The 22,879-nt window shown below is 42.6% G+C and overlaps 1 protein-coding gene across 1 annotated transcript in view; it reads left to right on the plus strand.

The window, feature by feature from the left end:
* The window catches only part of DGKI (diacylglycerol kinase iota), a 239,832-nt gene that overhangs the window by 160,670 nt on the left and 56,283 nt on the right, over window positions 1-22,879 (plus strand). The window contains exons 22-24 of the mRNA XM_026657521.1: window positions 14,095-14,174; window positions 16,201-16,245; window positions 22,475-22,544. Coding sequence (XP_026513306.1) covers window positions 14,095-14,174; window positions 16,201-16,245; window positions 22,475-22,544 — 195 coding nt within the window. The remainder of the gene's footprint in view (window positions 1-14,094; window positions 14,175-16,200; window positions 16,246-22,474; window positions 22,545-22,879) is intronic.

Below are 22,879 nucleotides of genomic sequence, written 5' to 3' on the forward strand. Positions count from 1 at the left end.
TTACTGGTGAAAAACACAATGATGATGTTATACTAAATGTCTAGTAAATAATGTAAGAGTATTATGAGAGATGTGGCAGATCTCTGATCTGGATTTTGTTTGTATGGGAATCTGGCCATTTGCTGGATTTTTGTTCAGATTCATCATAAAAATAAAAATTTGGGTGTCAAATACTTAAAATGGCTACTGCCAGATAGTGGAGACCATTTTAAATATTAGCCTGCTCCTTCATCTATTCTTCCTGCTGTTTCACTTCCTGCTAATTCCACCTCTGACCCCAGACTGGTTCCTCACTTTCTTTTTAGTACAGCATTTCTTTCTCACCAGCCTTTTCCTGGTCCAAGACCCAACTACTCGCTGCCTTCCTTCCTTCCTTCCTCTGAATGCTTTTTGTAGTAGTAAAAATGTTGGAAAACAAACAAAAAAGCCCAGTCCCCCTCCAGCTGCCCCCCTCCAATCAACTTAAAATAGACGACAAATTCATGCATCCTCCCCACTCCCCTTACAATACTTAGAAAAGTCCTGAGTGAATATATAATATTTGAAATTTACCCTAAAAGTCAACAGACTTGTACTTTGTTGGGCCAAGAGCTAAATACTTCCTACTAAAATTGTGCTTACTTCAGTTTACTGGAGTTTGAATCAACTTTCAGGATGGTTCAAGGGAAGAGAAGAGTTCTCTACGGATGCTAGAAACCAAACTATTTCATAAATTATAGTCATCTTGAATTTGACACCTAGGAAAAAAAATTATCCATGCAGTCCAGTGAGCATAATGACATAACCTCCCTTCCCAGTTACCTTGTGACATAGACAGCATAGATCTCCTATCGAGATGTCTAAACAGCAAAACATGGTTATGGGTATGGCAAGGAATGAGATTGAAGACACCAGGCACCTTCAACTAACTGAAAGATGCAGGTAACTATTATTACTGCATTTCTGAAGTGGGTTATTAAATATATATTAAATGATTTTTGGTAGCAGCTCAGTGGGTCTGAACAGGTAGACCAAATACCCCCACTCTCCATCTTCATCAGTGAGATTCCTCCTTTTGCCTGGGGCGCTGGAACAATGTGTATAGTGGGGGTGCTGAGAGCCATTGAACCAAACTATAAACCCTGAATATCATGGAAACCACTTGAAGCCAGGGGGTGCAGCAGCACCCTGAGTTCCAGCACCTGTGCCTTTTGCAATAAATTATCATTAAAAATTACCAGCCCAAGGGAAAAAACAAAAACTGCTCACCTGTTCTTTACCAAGATAATTATAATGAAAATGATATGATAGTCTACTCGCCTGTCAAAAGAAAAAAAATCACTTACCCTGGGCAAATGGATAGGTAGAATTTTGCAAGGCTGATTTTAAAACATAACTATAGATAATCCCTACGTTCCAAAGAAATATAGCTGTTTGTTTGCTGCCAAGCAGAGACCCTGTTATATGAATTCTAAGTTGGAGAGGCTCACTTTTGAAGAGCGTGCCACTTTCTCTGCATCAGGTCATGCCCCCACAGTAACACCATGGCTTTCAGCAGCCTGTATTTCTCACTCTGTACCCTTGTGGCTCTCAGTCCACACATCTTTCTGTACTGTAACAGAATCAACATGGATATGGAAAGTCCAGAATGTCTCAATTACTGCCCACTTCCCTGCTCCCACTATCTTAATAAAAAACCGCCAACAACAACAAGACAGAAATCAGAACATGAAAAGGAAACCAGTTAATAACAACCCACTTTATTCTCCCTGAAGGAACACTTCAGGAAAGCTATTAAGATTTTGCCTATGACATGTCTCCATAATAGAGTTTTGGAAGCTCTGACATCAGCATAACAATCTGAATCACCCTAACTCAGAGTAAACACATTTCACGCTCCTTGTGTGCTTGAAATACTCATTTGATTCTATCAGCTGCTTCATCTAAAATTGAATTTTTTCCCCCGTCTAACAACTTGTCATACCAACAGTTCAGTGAAGATTAATCTATGCTCTACTGGAGGTAGACACCTCATTTCGAAAACCTTCTGAGCAATTAAATGGTGTCACTCTGTCCTCTGAAGGGCACGACCATTCGCACCTGATTCTCTTTTTCTGTCATGCTCTACTTTTCTTGATGCTTTAGCAGGCATTTCACCAACATTTGCTACCGAATTATCTGCCCCACCACTCCCTCCCCACTCCCTCTCTCTTGTTCTTTCTTCTACCTACCCCTGGATATTATCACTGGGATGGTGAAAATGTAGGGGATACCTTGCACCCTTCAGTAAGGAGAAATGGGTAGCTTCCTGACTATTAAAGCATCATTCTTTTGAGAATGGTGTGTGCGTGTCTGTGGGGTGTGTGTGTGTGCGCGCAAGAACACACATGTTGTAAGTAAAGCTGGGCAAAAAAATTTTTGATGAATAGTTTATTTATTTAAAAATGCAGTTTTAGGTTGACCGAAAATATTTGCAAATTTGACATGACTAGTTTTGATCAATTCCCTCTCTCCCCACCCCCAAACTTAGATGCCATTCACAGCACAACTAGAGAAGGACTTGTACAACGTTTACCCCACGGGTTACAGCACTCACCCAGGATGTGGGAAAACCTGGGTTCAATGTCCCACCAGGGAGTGGGGATTTGAATTTGGGTTTCCTGCATTGTAGGAGACTGCCATAACCACATCTCGCTCATCCTGTTGAAGCTGTGCCTCTTTTTATAGATAATTAAATGATCATTGGAACAGGAATTTAGCGTCTCCCTTACGGAAAGCCCTAATTACCAGGCTACAGTGTCAAAGAAAATAATAGATAACAAATGGAAGAAAGGGGATGTTGATAATGACGAATATAAATCAGAAGCGAGGAATTGTGGAACATTGATTACGAGATGGAAATGGTAGGATTATCAATAATAATGAAGAAAAGGCAGAAGTATTCATTAAATATTTCTATTCTGTATTTGGGGAAAAACAGATGATATAGTCACACAATATGATAAGATGAAATTATTTTCCATTCCAATAGTAACTCAGGAGGATATTAAAGAGCAGTTTCTCAAGTTAGGCATTTTTAAATCTGCATATCCAGATAACTTGCATCCATGAGTTTTAAAAGAGCTGACTGAGGAGCTCTCTGGACCATTAATGTTGATTTTCTATAACTCTTGGAACACTGGGGAAGTTCCAAGAGATTGGAAGAAAGATAATATTGTGCCAGTATTTAAAAAGGGTAAATGGGATGATCCAGGTAATTATAGGCCTGTCAATCTGACGTCGATCCTGGGCAAGATAATGGAGCAGTTGATATGGGACTTGATTAATAAAGAATTTAAGGAGAGTAATATAATTAATGTCAATCAACATGGGTGTATGGAAAATAGATCCTGTCAAATTAACTTGATATTTTTTTTGGATGAGATTACAAGTTTGGCTGATGAAGGTAATAATTTGAAGGTAATATACATAGACTTCTATAAGACATTTTACTTGGTACCACATACAATTTTGATTAAGAAACTATAAAGATACAAAATTAAGATGGCACACATTAAATGAATTAAAAATTGGTTAACTGTAACGTCTTAGTAAATAATGAAGAGGACAGATCAATGCTACAGATTAATCTGGATCGCTTGGAAAGCAGGGCACAAGCAAACAATATGTGTTTTAATATGGCTAAATGTAAATGTAAATATCTAGGAACAAAGAATGCAGGCCAAACTTACAAGATGGAGGACTCTATTCTGGGAAGCAGAGACTCTGAAAAAGATTTGGGAGTGTGTGTGGGGGGGTTGGATACTTAGCTGAACATGAGCTCCCAGTGTAGTGATGTAGCCAAAAGGGCTAATGCATAAATAGGAGAATCTCAAGTAGCAGGAGAGAGGTTATTTTACCTCTTTATTTGGCACTGGTGCGAGAACTGCTGGAATAGTGTGTCCAGTTCTGGTGTTCACAATTCAAGAAGGATGTTGATAAATTGGAGACAGTTCAGGGAAGAGCTATGAGCACAAGTAAAGGGTTAGAAAACATGCCTTCTGGGGTATGTCTACACAGCAGCTGGGACGTGTAATTCCCAGCGTGTGTAGCTGTACAGTGTGGCTGTGGCAGCACAGCTGGCAGCTTGGGCTAGCCACCCTAAGTAGGTACCCAGAGATTGGGTGAGATTGTACTCAGGTGGCTAGCCTGAGCTGCTGCCCGTGTTGCCACAGTCACATAGTGATAGACTGAAGGAGCTGAATCTGGTTAGCTTAACAAAGAGAAGATTAAGGGGTGTCTTGATCACAGACTGTAAGAAGCTATGTGGGGAACAAAGAATTGATAATGGGCTCTCCTGTCTAGCAGAGAAAGGTATAACAAGATCCAATGGCTGGAAGGTGAAGCTAGACAAATTCACTGGAAACAAGGCGTAAGTTTTTAACAGTGAAGGTAGTTAACCATTAGAAGAATTTAACAAGGGTTGTGGTGGATTCTTTATTGCTGGCAGTTTCTGAAACAAGATTTTTTTTTTAAAGAGGTGTTCAAACTAGAATTATTTTGGAGGAAATTCTACAGTCTGTTATGCAGCAGGTCAGACTAAATGATCACAATGTGTTTTTTTTTCTGGCCTTCGAATCTGAGAGTTCTCTTTCTCTCTGGCCCAATGACTATTCCATGGGCATCAGGTGAAGCCCCCACTTTGGGGAGACTAGCCCTGAGCCCCCCCCCCCCCCCTGGAGCCCAGAGGCCACCCCCTTGTGGTCAGGGGAGCCCCAACCTCCCCCCCCCCACTGCCCATGCCATGCCAGACAGCCTGCCCCAGCCACTCTGGGCTGCTAGCCCCAGCACCGGGCAGCCCCAGCACCTGGCCGTCAGCCCCCACCAGCTTCAGGGGAGGGGGGAGCGAGGGCGGGGCCTCAGGGCAGAGTGCGGACAGGGCCACAGGTCTGGGTTAGGGGATGCTTAGCCTCCCGTGGCCTACGATACCCACCATCCATAGACTATGCACTCTGATTATGAATAACTGTGAATTGCCAGTATAAGTGACATGGAATGATATTTCCAGATATAGAGGGCTGCATTCTCGATATGTCCCTGGATATCTTCTCTGCTTTTCCTTGTAACTGCAGGAGAGTTTGATCCAAAGTGGCATGGTGAGGAGGAGTTGAGTTGGTCATAAACTGAATTTATTCCACCTAACCTTTTCTTTTTTTTAATAATAAAAGCCTTTCAGATTCAGACCATCATAAATGCTTTCCCCCCTTCCTATTGTGGAGCAGAAATTCTTATCGCTGTGGGGATATGCAGCGAATATTCACAACACAATTAGTGAACTGAGCAGTCTGCATCCCTTTCTGATTCTTCACAGTATCGCCATCTTAGATTTGTCACCACGATGGCAGAGTGGTGAATAAGGTCACTAGGAGTGGGAACTGCACAGTGACTCTTACAGAATCTGCTTAGCATTCTGTACGCTCTAAGCAGTGTAATCCAATGCTTTTAGATTCAGTATGTCAAAAGAGGTGTGTTCCCCTGCCAAATCAAGCATGCAGTTTCCCCCAAGCCCTTCCCTGCCATGTTGTCCTTGACCCTCTCCAAGTCCTATCTTTTCCCCACCCCTGGCTCCTCACCCAAGTCCCATTTTCCTCACTTAGCCATGGCCAGTCTCCACTCCTCAGATCTCCCGTCCTAGTCCCAGTTTCCTTGCCTAGCGAGTTCTAGTCGCCCATTTCAGTCTCCACATCCCAGTCTCCCCACCAGGCCATCTCCTTGCCCAGCCATTCCCAGTTTCCCATCCATGCCCTTCTCCTTGTCCCCAGACTTATCCATTCAATCAATTTCCCTCGCCCTCTAATGCCCCTGGCCTCCAATTACCCCAGTGGCGGATTTAGAGTTAGTGGGGTCCTGTGCATAGCTTCATTTTCGCCCTCCCTCCCCCCAGGACCCAGCCAATGGGAGCTGCAGAGTCAGTGATCGGAGCAGGGGTAGCATGCAGAGACATACATTCCCCCCCCAGGGGCCGCAGGAATATGCCATCCGCTTCCAGGAGTGAAGCAGCGTGGAGGGAGGGAGGGAGGCAGAGTGGGCAGGGAGCCGCCTTAACCCTGCAGCGCTGCTGCTGGCACGTCTCTGCGCACCCCTTAGCGGGAGGAGGGCAGCGGGTCTCCATGCGCTGGCAGGGGCAGTGCACGGAGCCACCTCCCCCTCCTGCCAGGGGCACACAGAGACATGCCGGCCACTTCTGGAAGTGGCATGGGGCCATCAGCCACGACATGCAGGCAACCTGCCTGCCTGAGCCCTGCTGCACTGCCAGCTGGGACTCGGGGGCAGCTTGTCAGATATTTGTCCTGCATTTTGGGGGCACCCCCTGTTGTTGGGGGCCCCGTTCCACCACACGGTTTGTTTCATGGTAAATCCGCTCCTGAATCACCCCCATACGTACATTCCCCATCCGCTCTGGCTCACCGTCCCAATCTTCATCCCTGGTATCCTCATCCAATCTCAGTTTCCTCTGCACCTGCTCCCTGGCTCCTTGTCCCAGTGGGTTTTAGTTCTCTTCCTGCACTTGGGCTTCTGATCAGATCTGGCTCCCTGTCCTCCCTCCTCACTGGTTCCCAGTCCCAGACTCCTTGCCCAGCCAGTTCCGGCCTCTCCTCACACAATCCTAGTCTCTTCCCCACCTACTGGCTCCCAGTGCCCCTTCCCTTTCCCTCCCAGTCCCCCCTTCAACTCCTAGTCCCAGTCTTCCTCCACCAAGCTCCTTGCCCCAAACACCAGAATTCTGGCTGATGGCTCCCTGGCATGTATACTGAAGGACAGCCCAATGATCCGGTAAGCACAGCATGTATTCTCCGCTGTAACCAGCCAACTCTGCCTGCTGGTGCAGGGTTGGTGGAGGTGAGCTATGACCTTGTCCCTGACCCTTTTGAGAAGGCTAGCGCTGTTGGCAATGCTTACTTTCCACATTATTGCAGGCACTTGCTTAATGGGACAATGGGGGAAGGTTTGTAGTGTCCTCTGTGCACCTCCAACTATGCACCAGCACAGAACCATCCATAATCTAGTTTATATGTGTAGTTTCATATTTATTCTGTAGATGTACTCAGATATGTTCTATCAAATATGCCCAGTTTTAACAATCTACCCTGAAAACTCAACCTGGAATGCCCCTCCCCCCCAAAAAAAAGAGAGAGAAAGAAAAATCAGACTGTTTTTCCCAGGTCTTACCTTGTAACTAGTAATTAGGATCTTATTGTTACAAATTAACCAGCAAAGCTGCCAATAATGTGGACGCAGACAGAATGCAGCTCTCTCTACCACAGCTGCATTGGCCCACAAGTTCTGACAGTAGTAAAAAAAACAAACCCTCTTCTTTTCAGTAAAATCAGCAGAAATGACCTGAGCAGAGACAGGGAGTGTTTGTGTGGTAAGAAGGTCCTATTAAATTCTTGGTCTACAACCACACTTTACAAGCTGAACCCCTTAATGTGTGTCTGGTTATTTTACAGTTCCAACTCAAGGGTCTAGAGAATTTATTGTGATGATTTGGCCCTTTACATTTCTAATGTCAGTGGAAATCTCATAGGAAAATGATATCCTTATAACATCCTGAACATACGGGATCTTTTATTTGCTACATTAAACATTTACAGCCAAACACATAATCTCCACATCCCTGAAGGTATTGAACTTGCTAGGAGATCACACCTGTTTTGATCAGGATTTTTGCAGGTAATTTGTGGTGTTTAGATCACAAATTGAATCCCTTAGCAACAGCAAATGAGGAAGTTAATTGAATTTTATGTTTTCTTGGTGGTAACAGGCAACATTTTTAGTCTTTTTCCATTTGTGTCTGTATGAAATTTTCACTAGCTTCAGGGATTCAACTTAATGAAGGGATGGTAGTTGGGAGTTTTCTCCTTTATTTGTACATTCCATAACTAACATCATGAGGAGTTTAGAAATCATTGATAATTCTTCCAGCCAGCATTTGGGGTGATCTGCATAGCAAAGAGTAGTGTGTGGACCAGACACGTTGCTGTGTCTCCAACCCAGCCCTTTGTTGATACTTGATTTAAGTTAGTGCCATTATAGGCAACAAACTTTCATCAGCAATGGTCCAGGAAGTAAACTAATTGAAATATTCTGCCTGTTTTATTCATCTACCTATATTCTTATAATGGCATTCTAACTCTCATCAGCACAGGAAGTGGCCAGGAGAATTAGGGAGCTGTCCCTATCTCTCTGACTGCTCCCACGCCCACACCTTTCACCTGCATTGAGTGACGCTCCGGCACTGAAAATAATTAAGTCATTTATGTGTATTTTGGTGTGAGCCAAAGAACGGACCATCTGTGGACTGATGTAGTTTTGAGTAATCATACTGGGCTACCCAAGACCGTACCCAGGGACAGTTCTTTATGGTGCCTGTGACTAGCCAGTAATACTCATTGTCTAGGTCAGTGGTTCTCAAAGCCGGTTCCCTGCTTGTTCAGGGAAAGCCCCCGGCTTTGAGAACCACTCGGTTCGCCGCTCCAGGCCAATGGGGGCTGCGGGAAGCGGCGCGGGCTGAGGGATGTGATGGCCGCCGTTCCTGCAGCCCCCATTGGCCTGGAGTGGTAAACCACAGCCAGTGGGAGCCGCGATTGGCCGAACCTGCGGACGCGGCAGGTAAACAAACCGGCCCGCCAGGGGCTTTCCCTGAACAAGTGGCGGAACGGCTTTGAGAGCCACTGGTCTCAGTGATAGCCCTCCTCTAGTGTACATAGGTCATAATTGCACACTAGCTATCCTTCAGCCAAAATGGACGAGGGCCAGGGGAAAAGGGGTAGAAAACCTGGAAGATCACCAGATCAAAACCAAACCAAATGCTGTTGGTGAAGGATCAAAAGGCTGGAAGAACCAGCTCCAAACCAAACTATCTTACTGCAAGGGACATCGCAAACCCGTCACAATGATCGAATAGAGGGCGTGAGGCTGTCCAGGAAATGGGTTCTGCTTTGGTTCTTCTACAATATGCATAAATACCAAACCTTCCTTTTCCCTGCCCAGGTTTCCTCACTCAAAGGCTCTCCCACTGCGGTCACTAAGGGTACGTCTACATAGGGAACAAAAAAAAAAAAGATCCACCAAAGCGAGTCTTAGAGCCCAGGTCAACTGGCTTGGACTCACAGGGCTAACGCTGCGGGGCTAAAAAAGAGAGCAGTGTAGAGGTTGGGCTTGGGTTGCAGCCCGGTCTCTGAACCCGTGGAGGGGGAAAGGTCTCAGAACCCAGGCTCTTGCCTGAACCCAGCCTCCACACTGCTATTTTTAGCTCTGCAGCACGAGCCCCGTGACCCCGAGTTAGTTTACCTGTGCTCTGAGACTCACTGCCATGGGTTGTTTTTTGTTTTGTTGTCTTGATGTACCCTCAGTGTGGGGTGACGTTGGGTCCATTGTGACATCCCCTAGGATACAATCTGGACTGTGGAACTGCTGTGTCCCCTTAACTGTCCAGCCTGGGGTGCCTTTTACACTGCTTTGCTGTCAGAACAGCCACTCCTGACCTGCTCACGCTGCCTTCAGCATGCAAAGTCACTCCCAGCTGAATACATCAATGCTCTCCCAGCCACTCATGAACTATGTATAGGGTGACACCTGCAAATCTTCTGGTCCCAGTCTTCCACCCCAGGAATGTGCGTCTTGAACTGCTCAGGACCCCTCCGAACAGTGTAAGCTCATTAAAAGTCCATCATTCCATCAAAGGAAATGATTATGCACTAGCCTTTGTTAACCTGAGCAGAGCTTTCCCAAACACTTCAAACAAAACACATTGGTTTAGATAAAAGAATAAAACAAGTTTATTAACTAGAGAAAGATAGATTTTACGTGATTATAAGTGATTAAGGCATAAAAGTGAGACTTGGTTACAAAAGAAATAAAAGATAAAACTACAATCTAATTCCTAAACTTTACCCAGCTAAATAAGATTAGAAAGCAAGAAGATTTCTCTCACCCCAAAATTTTCAGCAGTCCATGCTAACTGGAAAGCCTTCCAGTTAGAATCACTTCCCCCAGTTCAGTGTACGTTCTTTCAAATGATCTTGCTGCTGTGAGTAGAGATGGGGAGAGAAGAGAGGTCTAGAGGCATTTTTGTCACCCTTTTAATACCCTAACTCTTGTGCTGTAAAAACCTTTGCTGGGTCATGGGGTCAGGCAGTTCCATAGCATATGTGAGCTTGCAAACGTCTTTCAGGTGAATTGTAAATTTCCTGTTTACAACTCCCCTGATAGTGAATCTCTGATTAAGCAGTTAACAATTTCTTAATACCTGTGCTCAGTTCTTTGGTATGTTTCTGAGGAATTAGTCTGTGGGCATTCTCCAGAACTATAGCACATTACACAGTAAAATCTCATAGTTTCACATGTAGTATTGTTACACACGTCATAACTGTACAATGATGTTCAGCAGATTATGCGTTTTCAAGTAATATCTCACAAGGCATACTTTATACAAAATATAGTGAAGATGGGGGTACAGGGTATCAAAAGCAGGCAAGGAAGAAGGGTCTTGGAGCCCAGGCTGCAGTCTGACCTCTGCCTTTACACTGCTATTTTTAGCTTTGCAGTATGAACACCATGACCTGAAGTTAGTTTACCTGTTCTCTGAGACTCATTGCTATGGCTTGTTTTTTCTTTTGTGTTTTGCTGTCTTGACGTACCCTCAGTGTGGGGTGACATTGGGTCCATATACTTGCTCTGAGTGGAACTGGTTGAGAAATGAGGAGTGTGTGTGGAGATTGTTGTTGATAAAATTTTCCATCCAGCTCCAGTTTTGAAGAGAATTCTCTTCCGTGTTTAGCTGTTTTTAATTTCCTTTTAATCTATAAAATTCAGGTTGTCCCTTCTTGTTTTAGGAAACTGATTTCCCTTTAAAGGATCTCTTTGGTGATCTTCCCAAGCAATTTATTTGTATCTCCCTCCTCATTGCTCTGCCATGCACATAGTTATCTGTACTGGGAAGCAGCGTAGTCTGGTGATTAGATCAAGGAACTGGGAATCTGGAAATCTTCTGTACTTTCTCTAATCTATCACTCGCTGTGTGGTCATGAACAAATCTCTAATCTACAGTTGTGTCTATTCCCTCTCCCACACTCCACCTGAAAAATGGGGATAACAACACATACAGTGGTCACCATATATCCAATGGTACCATCACATGTTATCTGAGATATCACAATATTTCCTTATATTTAGAATTGGCAATAACTACAGTATCCTAGCTACCACTTATTGGTATCGTTCAGCAAACAATGATTTTCTTGCCAACCGGTGTAAAGTACTTTGAGATTTTTGGACGAACACTGACATGTACATTGAAAGTACTTACTATTACCTGATAAAATAAGCAATTAACATTTCAGTTTTTGGTCACACTAGCCCAGGATTCATACAGAAGAGCTAGGGCACTTATACAAACCCATTGTAAATGTCACTCTCATCATTTCATGGGTGGAATCACCTAACTATGATTTTTATAAAATTCTTTCATCAATACCCTGTTAAAATTAATATATGGGACATAATTTAATGAATGTTCTTTCTCCCACCTGTGAAGATTGAAAGGCACACTGTGCTTTTCTTCCATCCATGCAAATAACTCAACTTCAGGAAATTTCATAGCTGAACTGTCTCTTGCATATTAGCACTTACATCTCAGATTTATGGATTTCCTTAAAATTCCAGACATTCTAAAGTCCCTAATCTCTGAGTCATGAGGAACTATTACTGTTATTCATTAACAACTTCAATCCTTGGTTAGTTGCATTGTCTCAGTAGGACAAGCCTTTGGTCCCAGTTAGGCACATAAATTCCTTAGTCAATGGAGGGGGTTAATAGAAAAGAAATTTTTTTAAAAAAAGAGGAAAATGTAGGACCCAATTACGCAGTCCCCTTGTGCATTGTTGCTATTGGAGGCATAGTGATATCTGTTGTGATTCACTGATTACTTCTGTAAAACCTTACAAAATACCATTTCAGCAGGGACTGTAGAGGGGTCTACAGAATTGAAACTAAACAGCCATTAAATACATTCATCAACGTGCTTGCAGTTCTCCTTTCAGGGCAGGTTAAGCAATAATAAATACTGAGCCAAGAGAATTAGTCTGTACCCCAGAGTATCTAAACAAATAAAAAGCACATAACAATTGGCACTGTTCTTCTATAGGCTCTCCTCACCAACTCTTCTTGGTAATGAAAGGTCTTAGGGATCAGCACTGGAATCCTTCCTTTCTGGCATTTGTAAGAATTAAGATGTGGGTGAGTGGGAGATTGCTAGAAGGAAATGTGTTTTTTCATTACTGCAGAAAGAATGTGAGAGATTCTCTTCCTTCCTTACTGGTCTCAGTTACCTTCCTCCCACATACCCATTCTTCTTTTCTCAACCCCCGCCACCGAGCAGAACATCCTACTTTTTTCTTAGGCTCATAATCATTAGTGCTGGATATGGTGTTAATGCCACGGCTCTGGTCTGTGTTGGCCAGTAGGCCCTGTGCAGAGCTTGAACGCTGCAGAACTCTTCCTTCCATGCCTGAGATTGCTAAACTTCTCTAGCCTGCCTCAGTGGGCCAGGGGAATATGAACCATGAAGACTCTCCTCATTATCTCTTGTCATTGTCTGTTTCCTTCACTTATCAGAACGAAGAGCTCCTCAGGAGGCAAACATCCCAAGGTCCCTCTTAATCAAATCCTTTTGAATTACAAGAGCATCTGCTGTTGCAGCACAGTTAGTTTTTCAATTTACCCTACTGTTGTCAGTAACTTTACATGACTCCTTGTTATCCAAGCAACTAAATTGTTTATGACGATAAGGATCTCATCCTCTCCTGGAATATTTCCTATGAATATTCTGATCTCTTCCTGCTATTTCTTTGCTGCTTCCCCAGTTGCTGCTGCTCTGTTTGGTTAAAGCCTGTCTAGGGAGAGGGAAGACATTATTAAATGAGTCCATTTTAGAAATACGAGTACTTCCAAGTCTCCCTTCTCCTACTTGTTTGGTGAGATGCTACTAAAGCAAGTTAGCACCCTCATTTGCAGGCTCATTGAAGGGTCCAAGAACAGAGTAGCTACAGGGACTGAACTTCCCTGCTGCCATTAAAAGTGATGCCTCCAGGACCAGGGACAACATTTTGTGTTTTCGGGTTTTTAACAAAAATGTGAATATTTTTTCTGCAAAAGTGGATTTTTGGGGGGCAAGGGAAGGTGTGAACACATTTCTTTTTTGTCAAAAAGCCATTTTTCATTGAAAAATGTCTTGACAGAACATTTTCTACCCTCTCTAGTTATAATCTGGTGGGCCATAACTTCTGAATGCTTAATGTCTATTTTAGAGTATCAGCGGTCAAGACTGGCCATCTCAAAATTTGAACTCATTTTTCCCCCTTGTATCTCATCACAAAATCCATGCAACTGTTGCCAGATTTTCTTTCTGATACAAATGCTTCAGTTGTTTTTCTGCTAAAATAAATAAAATGCAGAAATATAAAATCAACATCAGTCATAGACCTAAATTAATAAATCAGCATGCCCAGGCTGGAGATCATAAACAGCCCTAAAATTTCATATCAATGTGCACAGCTCCAAAACAGATTTTTTTTTTTTTTTTTTTTTTAAAGAGAGTGTCAGAGGTAAGTGGAAGAAAAATGGTTAGAAAATAGATGAAACTTTTAGGCTTCCAAGGTTATTTGTTTTTCATTGACTTTAAATTGTTTTAAAAGTGCTCCAGAGTCTCATTTCAAAAAATAATCATGGCTTTTTGCAATGCATAACAAAACACTCAACACCAATAACTCCTTTGCTGGGATTCTATTCCTTTTGCTGTGTCAACATAATTGATAATGTTGGCAGACAAAGAAGGATGTAAACACAATGTAGCCATATTAGCACCTGCAGTATTAGCAACACAGAAAAACAGATGATTTGATAAATACAAAATGGTAAAATGGATAAGGGAAAATAGGGTCAGGTTTCTAGGTGGGTGTTAAAAATTAGATAGTAAAATCTTATTGGGGAATAAAAGGAAAATGCACGGAGAATGTTTGTTTAACATTTGAAAAAGAGAGATTTTAATTAAAGGGTTCTTTTTGCTGCCCCCAGCCATACCTCTGGGAATTATAGTTATACGAGGAGATTGTGACTTGGAGGCCTGTCGTATGTACATTGACCGGCTACAAGAGGTGAGTCAGTGAGAATTTCAGTTATTACTTATTGATTTATGACATACTTTTCTCAAGTGTGAGTGTGTTACAGAACGCTAGCTATAGACACAATGTATAAGAAATGCTTCACTTTGCTCGCCCCTGAAACTGAAACTTCTCGAGGGTGGGACATGGGAGCTATTATATATTCATGAACAGTACTGCACAATATTTGGAGGACAGGAAGCAAGAGAAAGAATACTCTATCAATTTAAAGCAAAGAAAGGAATGAAAGGTAGTAGGTGGACTGTATTTACTGATGCTGGAATTTGATCAGAACAGTCACCCCATGAATCTTGCAAAAATAATGTGGGTCCTTCAATGAAAAGTAGGATTAGGAAGATCCTGATTATTCATGTAAGGATAGATATCATGTAAGGATAGATAAATGGAGCTGACTATGCAAATGGTGTAATATCTGTATGGAAGTGACTCTGCTCATATCTGTGGTAAAGCTATGAGCATGCCAAGTATGAACTAGGTATTTCCAGAAGCCTGTGTTGACTCTGAGGGGCCATGTAGTTAATAAAAGTGCTGCACTTTCTCTATTGACAAATTGTCTCCTAAGAGCTGATTAAACATTACATTCTGTCTCGAAGACAGAACCTCCAAATGCTCCAGTAAGCAACACTCAAAATAATTTAAAATATACATGTATTTAGGAACCAAGGTAATGGACTCTCATTAATGAGATGTAACAGCTGTTACTTTATTTTTACTTTCTGGTAGGTGTTTTTTATCAGTCTCTATTATTTTTGTCCAAGATCTTCAAAAACAAAGGTCAGTTTTAGGCTCCCAGGTCCATACTGAGGGCACCAGAGGTGGTGGCCCAAAGTGCTAAGCATCCCACCACTCCCCTTGAAGCCAGTTGGAGCTGCTATAGTGCTCAGCCCTTTTGAAAATGAAGCTACTTATTTAGATAGTTAAATGCAGATTTAGGAGCCTAAGATTAGGATTTATTTTTAAAATTTTGGCTAGGATGTACATCAGCAAATGGAGTTCTTAAAATGCAAACAACATGTCAGGACTACAAAACAGAAGTGTGCTGTATCTTAATATGGAGACAGGTTTGGGAGTGATGATGCAGTGAGAGGATTTGGAGGACATTTCCCATCAGATTATAAATTATTGCCTACATTAATCATGTGCTCAAAGCCCTGGGTAAAGGATGGAAAGTAGCTTCACTCAGCATGGAAGAGACCTGGAAAGGAATTCTGACTCTGAGTTATCTCTGGCTCCAGTTTGTGCGGGAACTATGTTACTGCAGCCCTTTACTGGGTTTAACTTCCCTTGCTTATGCTGGCTGAGTTCCACTGGTTAGCACATTGTGGGAGGAGATGGACTGGGGCCAAGGCTCACCCACTCCCCACCTACTTACTCACAGGCTGGGAAGTGGAAGCCCCACTAAGTGTACAATGACTCCCCCTCATACCCACACTTGCTATCTTGGCAGGGCTCACAGTTTGTTGTGAATATTCTACATTTGAGCTGTTGTAATAGGGGGATACAGGTCACTTGGTATGTCATTGTTCCCTCTTAGGATGAACATATGGTAGTTCTTAGAAGTTCTTATATCCACGGATGCAAATATCTATGTTTGCGGATCGCAGATCAGATGCAGATACAAATTTTGTATCCTCACATGGCTCTAAGAATTGGGTTTCTGGGCCAAACAGTTCAAAATGCAAAATTTGCTTTCCAGAAATATCCTCAGTATTAACTTCAGATCCTCTGAGTGAGCGAGCGCTGCAGCCAGTAGAGTTATTTGCTAGAATGCTTATTGGAAGTGAGCACAAAAGAGTTGCAAACATGATGAAAGCTAATAGTCTAAAAAATGTGAATAAATAGTTGCAAAATTCTTTTGTGTTTTTTACCCTGTTCTTGGGTGGAGTTGCACATGCTAAATAAATAAATTGGATGGAGTTAGTGTGGGCATCTCTTGTGTGGAGTTTGTAAATTGGTTTTGGATTCATTGTCATTGTCATTTCTTTTATTCTCACATTAGGACCTGCAGTCGGTAACTTCTACTACGCAGAGAGTTCACTACCAGGTAAAATATGAAGAGCACTTCTTGTTTTTATTCTTTAAGATATAGAGAAAGGTTCGTCTCAGCAAGGAATTGATTGATGTTTGAATTCAGATTACATTCCCTGTATATGAAGCCAGACTTTGAATAGAGTGTGTTATCTTAGATTACCCTTAAATTGCCAGGTATCCCAAAGTTTGAGATGAGTTTCTGTATCCTCACAACACAGCCCCTTATGTAGCAAACCCTGGATTCTAGAACTGTTCTCAAAATTATTTTGGGTTGGCACAACATCATAATGTAGGTTGTACTGCAACACCATTGCATTTTTTCTCAAATTAGTGTTTTGAAGAGTTTGTCCTGTAGGACAAATGGCTAAACCTGAATAGATACTCTCACTTTTTCTGATAAATGGAACAATAATATAATATCTCACACAGCCAGTAGCCTGAAATAACACAGTATGTCAGTGAGATTAAAAACAGCAACCCTGGAACATTTATAACCACTGTGCACCACACAGATCAGAATGTGCATCTATCCCAGCTTTAAATTAATTCACACAGATACATTTTAGAAGCTGGTTGTCTAAATTGTGCATGCAAATCTTTCTTTTGCACATAAAACAGAATGCTGTGCAGCATGGTTTCCATTTGTATTTGCAACTTAGAAGGCCAGTTATGTATTTCTTAACTACGTTGTCATATGCGATAACTGGGATACTGTGCCCGGGGTATTTTATCTGGTTCTATATTAGGAAATGCTCTTTTAAAATTAATCATTCTGTCCTCTGTACCACCTTAAAATTGAAAACAGGGATTTGAATAGAATATATCAGTGGGACTGCCCACCTGAGATTGACTTTATTGTCTCCTGCACTAATTTGTCATTGGCAATGGATTACTAATGGTATAGTAAAGATTTACTGTGATAGAATCCAAACCATACGGCTCAAACCTGCAAGATGCTGAGCATCCTTTTAAGGGTTTAATGTCTCCAACTCCCATTGAAATCAGTAGGAACTGAGGGTAGTAAGTACGTCACAGAAAGCACTCAAGTACATTGTAGTTACGAGAGCATTATGGTTTAGGAACAGATTATTTTTTGAGGATCAGTGATTAGTTGGGTGACATAGACTCCAGTTAGACATAATCCCCAACATATGCCCTGAGCCCTGGGAGATACTAATAGAAAATGTACATTTGGAAAAAAATGATTTTGAAATTTCTTTTTTGAATGGGTGTTTGTTGGTTCCGTTGTTCCCCTTCCAATTTCAACATCATACTGTTGATATTTGTGTCAGCCACTTCCAACTATTGAGCATAAGAGCATTATACATTAGACAATAAAATGGTGAGAATTATTCCACTCAGCTCATTATAGAAGAATCCATATCCAGAATTACCCTAACTGGCTGCTGGCTGCTTCACACAAAGGAACAGCTGGACGTAAAATGCTGGACTACGTGTGTATGTATATGCAGGCACAAACTAGAGTAGCCAAAGTGCGAAATGTCAGAGATCATCCTCCCTACAGCACTGAGATAGCTCTAACCCCTGTAGTTATCTGCTCTGTATAAATGAATCACCCAGCTGGCTCTGGAAGTGCAAGTCAGCTTGAAACCTCAATCAATACTTTATGATGTTTCATTTTGAATGGCACTGCCTTTATGTTTTGTCTTCTGTGCTTGTTTATCCTTGATTGTTCAGGCATCTGTGTATTCTCAGTGGGTTCTTGCTACAAACTGTCTTGTTAGGTTAAATTGGGGGCTGTTCCACATTTTGTTGGCAACCAACTATAAATTATGGAAAGGAAGAGAAATCAGGGCAAGAGCAGGAGTAAAGTGCTTCAGCTGATAGCATTGTCTTCATATCTCACTAATAAGGTTTCACAGGCACTTTTAAATCTTATATACATTTACATTTCTCTCTTGGGCCTCCTCTGCAGTTGGAAATGAGGAGAGTCAGCATAAACTCTATCAGTGAGCTCGCTGCAAATTCAAAAATTGCTGCTAGATTTTTTTTTTCATTCTGTTTGTTCCTCGGATATGTTTAATGCATATTCATATGAGTGATACCCGCCCATCCGGGTTTAGCTACTGAGGCAGGCCTGCCCTCAGTGAAGTAATGGAGGAAGCACATTCAGATTTCTGATTTGAGTTTCCACCTGGCAATGTTATCCTTTCCACTGCATCTTCTGATAGGTTCCAGGGATTTGTCCCCATGTCTGCTTCAGTTCCTCCTCATACCATCTACCTCTCTGATATACATCAATAACCTCAGATTCTTCCTCATTTTCATCCCCTGCTTCTTTTACTCTAGTCCTCACCCTATTGTCAAATAGAAGGGTAAGTAGTAGTATACACACACACACACACACACTAGTAAATCCAAAAAAATCCTCTAGGCCATAGTTTCCCTCAATAAGTTCTAGACACACAGCACATCCACTCACTCACACAAACAAACTCTATAAACTAAGCATACTATTTCTCCTACAAGCTGAGATGGAAGAAAGATGGTTACTGTTATCCCTATTTCCAATTACTTGCGAGGCACTCAGGATAAGAGCTGAGTCAGTCCTGCTAGCCACAGATGTCAGGTTCCAGGGAGCTTTACATGTTTCCACGTGTTTCAGACCTAATGTGTAGACCACTAAGCCAAGTCATCGCATAAGTATGCGCATAAGCAGAGTGGGGATTTTCTCCTTTCCTTCTCCTCATGTCTCTTTAAGGACTTAAGTGTACAGTTGTATTCAAACATAGGGCAGTGGATGCAAGAAAGGAAATATATGGTGACCAAAGACAAAAGGAGGGAAGGACAGATAAGCACTGGCAATAAAGGAATGCAGGACTTAGAGACTCCAGTAAAATGCAAGTTTGGGAGTGAATTGAGACAACTTCACATTTTGTGGAGTAGAGGTGAGTATGGGTAATATTTGTAAGAAGTTTTTCATCAAGTGAAAACTGTAAACCTGTAGCAACTCAGGCAAAAGTTTGCTGCTGGGACGCTAGCAAAGTGCCAAATCTTTGAGTGCACTGAAACATTGTATAAGTTGTCTGGAGCAGCCTTTGCTTTTTCCTCATGGATAGTCAGGAAAGGAAGCCAATAATAGATGGAACAAATCAAGCCCAGAGGCAGAAGCTAATAAGATGAATCTTACAAAAGCTGGTAGGCTGCCAAGGAAAGTTGTTAACAACTTGCAGTTGCCTCGTGCCAAACTAATATGCATCCACCTGGCTGAGAAACAAAAGACACAGTCCATCAAAACATTAAACACTAATCATGGGAACAGCTTATTGTAAACAATGCCTAGAGAGTGCAAGCACTCTGCTGACCAAGAATAATGGGGAAGCCAAGAATGTGTGTATGCGTACAGTACTGGAATAACCCTACTACATCTCCAAGTGTTGAGGAAGCATCTAATACCTTTAGATAAATGAAGAAGCAGTGCATGATACACACTAACATATGGAGATGTGACTTGTGATTTGATCAACCAGAAGTTTCATTTATCTAGAGTTTAGCTGAAAGTACAACCTCACTCAGAGATTTTCCCTAGGAATTTACAAACAAACCAACAAATTCTTGAGCATCCTGATTTGCACATCTCTGCAACCTAGGGGAATGGAGAGATGAAACACCATTTCCCTTCCCCCTAGATTCTTTGGTTTCTTCAGACACCTTAGAAATATCTCAGATAGTTGGAAAACAAATAATCATTTGCAAAGCAGAAAAACAAAACTATCCACAGGGGAATAAATGTTATTTCCACGTTTCTAAATGATACAAATATTGATGAGTAAATCCACAAAAATTAAGAGCTATTAAATAAACAAAGTACTTGACAGTATCTGTATTGAAGCTCCAAATGTGTTATTTGTGCACAATAAAGGGAAACCGTCCATTATGTTACCTTCTTTACCTAATACAGTTTCCCTCTTGTGTATTAAGCAGCCTCCTTCTCCTCCTCCATATAAGCTGCACATTTTCAACAGTGAAGGTAATTAATCACTGGTAATTACCTTTACCTAGAGATATGATATATTCTCCATCATCTGAAGTCTTCAAATCAAGGTTGTCTTTCTAAAAAAATATATTCTAGTTCAGTGTTTCTCAAATGGTGGGTCGTGGGAAGGTTGGAGATGGGTTGGGCCCAATGTGGAGATGAGGTCTTGGGTGGGGGTGGAGAGTGAGCCTGCCCCACGCTCACCCTGCAGCAGCAGCTCCTGTCCCGTGGGGCTGGGCCTAGCTCCCTCCTCTGGACATTGCAACCTGGCATGCAGGGTTACAGTGCCACTCACTCAAATTTGGCCCAGCTGCCTCTCCATCATGACAGAGTGGTGGCTGGGCCACACCTGAGTGGCGCTATGATCTCATGCACCAGGTGGCAATGCCCGGAGCCAGAAGCTGGGCCCAGCCACGTGGGACAGGAGCTGCCACTATGGGGTGAGTGTGGGGTGTGCTCACTCTCCTATCCCCACTCCAGCGCCTTTCCTCTGCACTGGGCCCGGAGTAGGGTGGAAGGTGCTTCTGTGAGAGGTCAGTACCCCTTTGGCAGGGCAAGGAGAAGGAGGTAGCAGTGGCAGAGGAGGAGAAGGATGCTGGCCTGATTTTGGGCCCACAAATTTGGACCCTGAGTGGGTCATAAAAAAAGACAAGATGCAGCTGGTGGGTGGTCTTCCTGAAAAGTTTGGAAACCGCTGCTCTAGCTTCAATAGAAGTTAGATGTTTGATGCAAGAATTGCTAGGTGGAATTCCATGGGCTGTTTTGCAGGTCAGACTAGAACATCATAATGGTCCCTCCAGGCTTTATAGTCTGCGACTCTCTAACTCGCTTTGTGGTGCTAGATCTTTAAACAAAAAATAATTGAAACGAAATAAAATGATTATCATGCTGTGGTGTCCATGTAAAACAATGTTTTCTCAAATGGAGCCTTTCCTCCCCTTTGTGCTGTTATCGATCCCCATTCCCTGCACCCTGGTGCATACCCACCATAGTCTGTTGTCCTTATTCGTTGTGCATTCTAATTCAGGGCCAGATTCGGCTCTGATTTACACTCCATGCAACCCTACTGGACATCTCTGCTGTAGATGTAAATCAGAGCAGAATTTGGCCCTAAATGTACAGAAGTTTTGGGTGTTCACTTATGACCAATTGGACCGAGTCATCTCCTACGCTGGTAAATCATTCAGCACAGTGTTGCAATCAGCTGGCCTGTTGGTCTAGTGGCAGCACAAGACAGCACCATATAGTGGATCAGAGTCTGGGTTCTTTGCTCCCCAGTTCAGATGAAACTGAGAGTGCTGCAGGGCCAGTATGTTCAGCTCTTTGGTGCTGTTGTGTGCAGGGGAAGCCTCATATTTCTCCTTAGTAATTCTCCTCTGGGCAGTTCTAGTAGTGGTGTTGCCAGGCTTCGAGAGGCATCTCTCTTCAGCCAGAAGGATGGTTGTGTTAGTGGATTATTGTTATTTGTTCAAATGACAGTGGCACCCAAAAGTGCTAATGTTTCCAAACACAGAGGAAGACAGTCCCTAACCTAACGAGCAGACAGACTAGAAATATGAAGATAGATGGAGGGAACGGGACAAGGACACAACGTACAAGCATTGTGATCAGGGTGAAGACAGGCGTATAATGGCATGTCTACACTGCAAAAAATAAAGTATGGTATTAACCTGCATTATCTAACTGGGGTTAAAATACCAGTGAAAACAAGATAATTTGGGTTTTAATTCAGATTAGCACTTGAGTTCAACCCCAGGCTGCGCTGCAAGATTTCACTCAAACTCCGAACCTGAGTTAAAAGCTGAGTTGCTGTGTCTTCACTGCTATTTTAACTCATGTTAGCTAACCTGATTAAGAACACACCTATTTTTCCAGTGTAGACATAGCCTTACTGACATGTTTGTTTGTCTCCAGTGTCTGTTTTTAGACCCCTCCCATCTCAATATTCATCATCGTCTCCACCACCGTAAATGAGTAATTCCCATGTGACATAGTAGGTGACTTAGTTAGCTTTGATACTGGGCTTTTGAGACTTCTGAGGTGAAGGGAATGGGTACCAAAGGATATGACAGGTGTTGGCAAAGAAGATGGGTTTGCACATAAGAACTGACAGCTAGATAGTGGGACTAGGCTAATTAGCTTTTATCTTTAGGGTAAAGTCAGCAAAGAAAAATAAATGGGTAAATAATACAGTTTTAGACAAAAGAGGTTTTTTTTAAATGTTCTTTCCCTCCCCCGCACCCAGGATCAGGAAGGTTCCTTCCCACGAGTACTTTCTGTTCAGAGGCTCTCTCCTAGATGGTGCTTCCTAGATGGTAAGTGTATCTTCCTCTGGCGCTATGATCAGGTCTTGTCATTGATACGCACTGAGAGACTAGTATTTCCAAAACTCTGAGTGTAAAGGCCAGGTGCTGCCCTTTGCTGTGCTAGGCAGGTAAGAAGGAGAAGGGTGCCTCTTCTTTCCTTCTCAGAAGCAGAGCAAGACCTTTCTCTTGTGTGTGGCTAGAGGCCTGGCTGACCAGTGTGCCTGCTGTGGCCAGCAGCACTTAGATCAACATAGCCTGTGGCAACCCACTGCAGCGAGTTTCCCAGCCCGGGTCCACAGACTACAGTGCTAAAAATATCTGTGTAGACAGTGCTTTTAAGTTGC

The sequence above is a fragment of the Terrapene carolina genome, unplaced genomic scaffold (assembly GCF_002925995.2).
Source record: "Terrapene carolina triunguis isolate 2854851 unplaced genomic scaffold, T_m_triunguis-2.0 Scaffold247, whole genome shotgun sequence".
Lineage (NCBI taxonomy): Eukaryota > Metazoa > Chordata > Testudines > Emydidae > Terrapene > Terrapene triunguis.